Source organism: Acipenser ruthenus, chromosome 54, assembly GCF_902713425.1.
Source record: "Acipenser ruthenus chromosome 54, fAciRut3.2 maternal haplotype, whole genome shotgun sequence".
Taxonomy (NCBI): domain Eukaryota; kingdom Metazoa; phylum Chordata; class Actinopteri; order Acipenseriformes; family Acipenseridae; genus Acipenser; species Acipenser ruthenus.
Genome location: NC_081242.1, coordinates 1,588,125 through 1,596,896, shown reverse-complemented (window position 1 = coordinate 1,596,896; position 8,772 = coordinate 1,588,125). Strand labels below are relative to the sequence as shown.

Below are 8,772 nucleotides of genomic sequence, written 5' to 3'. Positions count from 1 at the left end.
TCTCTCCATCTGTTTATTAGAGTCGCTCCTTTTCTGAGAAATCACGTGACTTCCTAAAAGCGCCTGCCCCGCTTGACAATGAATGCGACTGCAGTGTCGAGCTGCGGCCGGCAGAGGGGGCGCGATTGAGGTCTCGATAGTTATTATTATTATTATTATTATTATTATTATTATTATTATTATTATTATTATTATTATTATTATTTATTTCTTAGCACACGCCCTTATCCAGGGCGACTTTGAATTGTTACAACATTATTTTTTACATACAATTCCCCATTTATACAGTTGGGTTTTTTACTGGAGCAATCTAGGTAAAGTACCTTGCTCAAGGGTACAGCAGCAGTGTCCCCCCCACCAGGGATTGAACCCACGACCCTCCGGTCAAGAGTCCAGAGCCCTAACCACTACTCCTTTATCCAAGGCGACTTACAGAGACTAGGGTGTGTGAACTATGCATCAGCTGAAGAGTCACTTACAACTACGTCTCACCCGAAAGACGGAGCACAAGGAGGTTAAGTGACTTGTTCAGGGTCACACAATGAGTCAGTGGCTGAGGTGGGATTTGAACCGGGGACCTCCTGGTTACAAGCCCTTTTCTTTAACCACTGGACCACACAGCCTCCTAGTTTAGTTTTTAGTTCAGCACAAAACACGACTGAATGTTTGTAGTCAGACTTTTGTGACTTTGTTATTACTCTGCTTTTTTATGTTATAAATTAAGAATTATAACATAAAATTAATTGCACTATAAATGTATTTTTTTTTTGTTTATGACTGTAAGTCGCTGCTGAATAATGTTCCCTTGTTAACATATTGAATTGCACCCCCTCTATATAGAATGAACTCCCTCAGCTTCATAGAGTCCAATGAAAGCTGCTGAATAATGTTCCCTTGTTAACATATTGAATTACACACCCTCTATATAGAATGAACTCCCTCAGCTTCATAGAGTCCAATGAAAGCTGCTGAATAATGTTCCCTTGTTAACATATTGAATTGCACACCCTCTATATAGAATGAACTCCCTCAGCTTCAGAGTCCAATGAAAGCTGCTGAATAATGTTCCCTTGTTAACATATTGAATTGCACACCCTCTATATAGAATGAACTCCCTCAGCTTCATAGAGTCCAATGAAAGCTGCTGAATAATGTTCCCTTGTTAACATATTGAATTGCACACCCTCTATATAGAATGAACTCCCTCAGCTTCATAGAGTCCAATGAAAGCTGCTGAATAATGTTCCCTTGTTAACATATTGAATTGCACACCCTCTATATAGAATGAACTCCCTCAGCTTCATAGAGTCCAATGAAAGCTGCTGAATAATGTTCCCTTGTTAACATATTGAATTGCACACCCTCTATATAGAATGAACTCCCTCAGCTTCATAGAGTCCAATGAAAGCTGCTGAATAATGTTCCCTTGTTAACATATTGAATTGCACACCCTCTATATAGAATGAACTCCCTCAGCTTCATAGAGTCCAATGAAAGCTGCTGAATAATGTTCCCTTGTTAACATATTGAATTGCACCCCCTCTATATAGAATGAACTCCCTCAGCTTCATAGAGTCCAATGAAAGCTGCTGAATAATGTTCCCTTGTTAACATATTGAATTGCACACCCTCTATATAGAATGAACTCCCTCAGCTTCATAGAGTCCAATGAAAGCTGCTGAATAATGTTCCCTTGTTAACATATTGAATTGCACACCCTCTATATAGAATGAACTCCCTCAGCTTCATAGAGTCCAATGAAAGCTGCTGAATAATGTTACCTTGTTAACATATTGAATTGCACACCCTCTATATAGAATGAACTCCCTCAGCTTCATAGTCCAATGAAAGCTGCTGAATAATGTTCCCTTGTTAACATATTGAATTCCACCCCCTCTATATAGAATGAACTCCCTCAGCTTCATAGAGTCCAATGAAAGCTGCTGAATAATGTTCCCTTGTTAACATATTGAATTGCACCCCCTCTATATAGAATGAACTCCCTCAGCTTCATAGTCCAATGAAAGCTGCTGAATAATGTTCCCTTGTTAACATATTGAATTGCACACCCTCTATATAGAATGAACTCCCTCAGCTTCATAGAGTCCAATGAAAGCTGCTGAATAATGTTCCCTTGTTAACATATTGAATTCCACCCCCTCTACATAGAATGAACTCCCTCAGCTTCATAGAGTCCAGTGAAAGCTGCTGAATAATGTTCCCTTGTTAACATATTGAATTGCACACCCTCTATATAGAATGAACTCCCTCAGCTTCATAGAGTCCAATGAAAGCTGCTGAATAATGTTCCCTTGTTAACATATTGAATTGCACCCCCTCTATATAGAATGAACTCCCTCAGCTTCATAGAGTCCAATGAAAGCTGCTGAATAATGTTCCCTTGTTAACATATTGAATTGCACACCCTCTATATAGAATGAACTCCCTCAGCTTCATAGAGTCCAATGAAAGCTGCTGAATAATGTTCCCTTGTTAACATATTGAATTGCACACCCTCTATATAGAATGAACTCCCTCAGCTTCATAGAGTCCAATGAAAGCTGCTGAATAATGTTCCCTTGTTAACATATTGAATTGCACCCCCTCTATATAGAATGAACTCCCTCAGCTTCATAGAGTCCAATGAAAGCTGCTGAATAATGTCCCCTTGTTAACATATTGAATTGCACCCCCTCTATATAGAATGAACTCCCTCAGCTTCATAGAGTCCAATGAAAGCTGTTGAATAATGTTCCCTTGTTAACACATTGAATTCCACACCTCTTTGTAGATTTCTTAAGATATTAAGTTAGCAACGTATTCAGAGTGAAGTTATCCGACAACAAACTCCCCGTCCTCAGTATTGAACTGTTAAAAAGAATATTGTCAACTTATCAAAATATGAAGTGATTAATATATATAGGTTGGAGGCTGGACTAGGGCAGTGTGCTGCGGCTCGTCGTCTTGGGGGCTCACAGCCAGCGATTTCAAACCTGGCGAGACGGTATAACCAGACACACTCTGTCAACGACAGCGCCACCAACTGGAGACCAAGAGTCACAACACCTGCCCGAGATCCACAGACCATTCAGCAGCAACTGCGTGATGTCAGTGGTTAATCTGCACGATACAAAGTCACCGCACCTGCTCTGAAACAGAGTTTGTCATTTTTAGATCACCTCTAGTGAATTTTATCAAAATGTAAGTGAGAAGTTTCTTTTGATGTTCAGTATATATAATTTGGAGAAATAACTTTTTTTTTTTGTTACAAAGGAAAAAAAAATCCCTTGGTTTGGTCCTCTTGTTGTAATAAGAAACAGAAAACAGTTTTTTTTTTTCTTCCATTATATTTTATTTTTTTTGATGATTTTACACCCCTTTAGATTAAATTTTTTTTTTTTTGCAAAGACATTAGATTTAGCTAACGTAAGGCTGGGCAAGCTGATCAGACTATTGAGAGTGGAAAAGAGTGAGATTTTTCAAATGCTAATGAGTGACAGACAGACAGACAGACTCCACACACCCTCAGATTCTCTCAATAACTGGTACTAAAAAAGGTCCTGGGACAGTTTCATCACAAATCAGACTAGCGCTTCTCTAGATAAGCGGAACAGGGGAAGCACAAAACGTTCTGAAACTCAGGAAGGTGTGCAAGCTGAGAAATTTCTTTAACCCAGTGTATGTTTTAAGCACGTGTTTCTTTCAAAACTCCACACTCGAGAGCCGTGTAGCAAACGGAACGTAGAGACTTTTTAAAATTTAACTAAATGCGAGTGTGTGTATATAAACTCAGAGCTGCATGAACCGATTCCTGGATTACTGGGAGGGAGCTCTCTGAGGGTCGCTGGTGTGGATCGGGGGGGGGCTGAGTCACCGTTCAGAGTGAATTCAGAAACAGCTGCTTGGGGTTTGTGATGATCGCTCGCTCACTTTTCTTCAGACTCTGCGGAGAACAGCGACCCACACGAACCCAAGCAGCTGTTTCTGAATTCACTCTGAACAGAGAAATCAGCCCTGATCCAGGCATATGAATCTAACTCTATAACTGTAGCCTACATGATCTTCAATGGCAGTGCAGACAGACAGTGGCACTGCAATGGTAATAATGGTTCTGTATTACACTGAGGGGCGATGGTAGCACAAGTATAGGGCAGCTGCAATGGGGTGAGGCAGGTAGAATGGGACCACAGTGTGCTGACTATACCCTACATGATCTTCAATGGGGTGAGGCTGGTAGAATGGGACCACAGTGTGCTGACTATACCCTACATGATCTTCAATGGCAATGCAGACAGACAGTGGCACTGCAATGGTAATAATGGTTCTGTATTACACTGAGGGACCCTCACACCTGATTTCTGTGTAATAATTGTACTACTGTATCATTTCGGATTGAGTCTGGTCTATTTGGGTCTCTCTCTCTGTATTAAGTGAAAAAAACGAACCTAACCTAACCCCAATAATCCGATAAATCCATTTTGTGCAGCGTTAAAATATATCTATTATTATTATTTTTATTTTTGCAGATTATATTTTGCGAGGAACTTTATCTCCCAGAGGCACGCTATCCATCAGTTTCTGTCAAAAGAAGAGAAGAAAAAAAGGTGAAATTACTGATCATACATACGAACAGCAAAGTGTAATAAAGCACAGAGAGGTCTGGTAAAGCATAGGGAAGCATTGTAAAGCACAGAGAGGTCTGGTAAAGCATAGGGAAGCATTGTAAAGCACAGAGAGGTCTGGTAAAGCATAGGGAAGCATTGTAAAGCACAGAGAGGTCTGGTAAAGCATAGGGAAGCATTGTAAAGCACAGAGAGGTCTGGTAAAGCATAGGGAAGCATTGTAAAGCACAGAGAGGTCTGGTAAAGCATAGGGAAGCATTGCAAAGCACAGAGAGGTCTGGTAAAGCATAGGGAAGCATTGTAAAGCACAGAGAGGTCTGGTAAAGCATAGAGAAGCATTGTAAAGCACAGAGAGGTCTGGTAAAGCATAGGGAAGCATTGTAAAGCACAGAGAGGTCTGGTAAAGCATGGGGAAGCATTGTAAAGCAGAGAGAGGTCTGGTAAAGCATAGGGATGCATTGTAAAGCACAGAGAGGTCTGGTAAAGCATAGAGAAGCATTGTAAAGCACAGAGAGGTCTGGTAAAGCATAGGGAAGCATTGTAAAGCACAGAGAGGTCTGGTAAAGCATAGGGAAGCATTGTAAAGCACAGAGAGGTCTGGTAAAGCATAGAGAAGCATTGTAAAGCACAGAGAGGTCTGGTAAAGCATAGGGAAGCATTGTAAAGCACAGAGAGGTCTGGTAAAGCATGGGGAAGCATTGTAAAGCAGAGAGAGGTCTGGTAAAGCATAGGGATGCATTGTAAAGCACAGAGAGGTCTGGTAAAGCATAGGGAAGCATTGTAAAGCACAGAGAGGTCTGGTAAAGCATAGGGAAGCATTGTAAAGCAGAGAGAGGTGTGGTAAAGGGAGGGGCCGGTGATCATGTTAATAAAGCTAATAAGAGGTGAGAGAATGGATTTTGAAAGAAGCCTCAGTCCGCACCCACCTTTAAAATTCGAGGTTGGTACGTTTCATCGGTCTCCCCCTGTATTCTAGCATATTCCACTTGGTATCTCCTGCAGGCTGTCTCCAGATCTTTGAGGTCATAGAGGGGGGCGGGGTCGAGGGAGTGGCCATTGATCAGACTGACCAGGTATTCCTTATAGTGACTTCTGTAAGAGACAGAGAGAGAGAGAGAGAGAGAGAGAGAATTTAAAGAAACAGCAACCAGAAAAAGACCCACCTGAGCTGGTAGTAAAACCTGGATCACACTGCTGTAAAATAGGAGTCTTATTTTCATTGTGTTCAATTCTTCCTCCAGAGGGCTAGGTGGCGCTGTGTTTTGAACTCACCCGCAGAGGCCAGCATGGCCAGCAGGGGTCTCCTTTTCACAGGGTTCATCAACCAAGCGGTCTGCTGTCTCCTTCTGCATCATTACACGACAACTACCTGCAAAAACACACGTGAGCGAGCCAATCAGAAACCAACCCCTCACAAACCAACCAATCAGAAACCAACCCCTCACAAGCCAACCAATCAGAAACCAACCCCTCAGAAACCAACTAATCAGAAACCAACCCCTCACAAATCAATCAGAAACCAACCCCTCACAAACCAACCAAATCAGAAACGAACCCCTCAGAAACCAACCAATCAGAAACCAACCCCTCACAAACCAACCAATCAGAAACCAACCCCTCACAAACCAACCAAATCAGAAACAAACCCCTCAGAAACCAACCAATCAGAAACCAACCAATCAGAAACCAACCCCTCACAAACCAATCAATCAGAAACCAACCAATCAGAAACCAACCCCTCACAAGCCAACCAATTAGAAAGCAACCCCTCACAAACCAACCAATCAGAAAGCAACCCCTCACAAACCAACCAATCAGAAACCAACCCCTCACAAACCAATCAATAAGAAACCAACCCCTCACAAACCAACCAATCAGAAACCAACCCCTCACAAACCAACCAATCAGAAACCAACCACTCACAAACCAACCAATCAGAAACCAACCCCTCACAAACCAACCCCTCACAAACCAACCAATCAGAAACCAACCCCTCACAAACCAACCAATCAGAAACCAACCCCTCACAAACCAACCAATCAGAAACCAACCCCTCACAAGCCAACCAATTAGAAAGCAACCCCTCACAAACCAACCAATCAGAAACCAACCCCTCACAAACCAATCAATAAGAAACCAACCAATCAGAAACCAACCCCTCACAAACCAACCAATCAGAAACCAACCCCTCACAAACCAACCAATCAGAAACCAACCCCTCACAAACCAACTAATCAGAAACCAACCCCTCACAAACCAACCAATCAGAAACCAACCCCTCACAAACCAACTAATCAGAAACCAACCCCTCACAAACCAACCAATCAGAAACCAACCATCACAGCAGTGTGGAGTAGTGGTTAGGGCTCTGGACTCTTGACCGGAGGGTCGTGGGTTCAATCCCAGGTGGGGGGACACTGCTGCTGTACCCTTGAGCAAGGTACTTTACCTAGATTGCTCCAGTAAAAACCCAACTGTATAAATGGGGAATTGTATGTAAAAATAACGTGATATCTTGTAAGTCGCCCTGGATAAGGGCGTCTGCTAAGAAATAAATTATTATTATTATTCACAAGCCAACCAATTAGAAAGCAACCCCTCAGAAACCAACCCCTCACAAACCAACCAATCAGAAACCAACCCCTCAGAAACCAACCAATCAGAAACCAACCATCACAAACCAACCAATTAGAAAGCAACCCCTCAGAAACCAACCAATCAGAAACCAACCATCACAAACCAACCACTCACAAACCAATCAATTAGAAAGCAACCACTCACAAACCAAAATAAAGTCAAGCAGCAGCCCAGCGTTTCTGTGAATGCCTTCATCAGTGCAACGTGTGTGTGTGTGTGTGTGTGTGTGTGTGTGTGTCTGTGTGTGTGTGTGTGTGTGTGTGTGTGTGTGTGTGTCTGTGTGTGTGTGTGTGTGTGTGAGAGAAGTCTGTTTCTTCTCCTGTGGGTTTGTTCTGTGGATCTCGTACCTGCTTGTGACCCTGGAGGAGGGTCGGTATTGAATGCCACCAGGTTTTTCTGAAATTACAAAATAAACAATCCTGTTCAGTCTGATACAATATAATCCCTTCTTCTTGGGGTCTGTGTTAGTTTACTACATTCTGAAAAGAGTTTAGTTTCATTAAAGCTGCAGACAGACAGACAGACAGAGCCCCACAATCCTGTTCAGTTTGACACTACAATATAATCCCTTCTTCTTGGGGTCTGTGTTAGTTTACTACATTCTGAAAAGAGTTTAGTTTCATTAAAGCTGCAGACAGACAGACAGACAGACAGACAGACAGAGCCCCACAATCCTGTTCAGTTTGACGCTACAATATAATCCCTTCTTCTTGGTGTCTGTGTTAGTTTACTACATTCTGAAAAGAGTTTAGTTTCATTAAAGCTGCAGACAGACAGACAGACAGACAGAGCCCCACAATCCTGTTCATCTTGACGCTACAATATAATCCCTTCTTCTTGGGGTCTGTGTTAGTTTACTACATTCTGAAAAGAGTTTAGTTTCATTAAAGCTGCAGACAGACAGACAGACAGCGTATCCCACAATCCTGTTCAGCTTGACGGTACCCTGCAGCACTATTTCACAGTGTCATGAACTCTGCTAAGAGACGTACAAACAGGTACCCGGTGACACAGCTATTTACAGCACAGGTGTTGTTCCTGGAAGATAAGGGAGTGTTTGAGATATTTATATTTATACAGCCTCTTGACGTCAGTCTGAAGAATGTGGCTGAATTCACACGCAGTGTCAGGCAGGGATATAGTGAAAGCCTCACCTCGGTGCAAAGGGCATGTCTTTATAGATTTATTCATTTATTTGTACAGCCCTGGTTTATTAGACATTAGAAAGCAATGAAAGGTCATCTTCAATATTAAACCACCCCTGTATTTAATACAACAGTCAAGAATCAGACACTCCCCCTCCCATAGACCCCAATGTTAAAGCCAGGCTGTTTCTCATCCCATAGACCCCAATGTTAAAGTCAGGCTGTTTCTCATCCCATAGACCCCAATGTTAAAGCCAGGCTGTTTCTCATCCCATAGACCCCAATGTTAAAGCCAGGCTGTTTCTCATCCCATAGACCCCAATGTTAAAGCCAGGCTGTTTCTCATCCCATAGACCCCAATGTTAAAG

The 8,772-nt window shown here is 42.2% G+C and overlaps 1 protein-coding gene across 1 annotated transcript in view; it reads right to left on the bottom strand.

Moving 5' to 3' along the window:
• Positions 1 to 3,384: 3,384 nt before the first annotated feature.
• Positions 3,385 to 8,772, bottom strand: part of LOC131723340 (E3 ubiquitin-protein ligase RNF31-like) — a 28,593-nt gene continuing 23,205 nt past the window's right edge. Inside the window, 4 exon segments of the mRNA XM_059016988.1 lie at positions 3,385 to 4,578; positions 5,549 to 5,714; positions 5,895 to 5,991; positions 7,607 to 7,655. Coding sequence (XP_058872971.1) covers positions 4,528 to 4,578; positions 5,549 to 5,714; positions 5,895 to 5,991; positions 7,607 to 7,655 — 363 coding nt within the window. The 3' untranslated portion in view covers positions 3,385 to 4,527.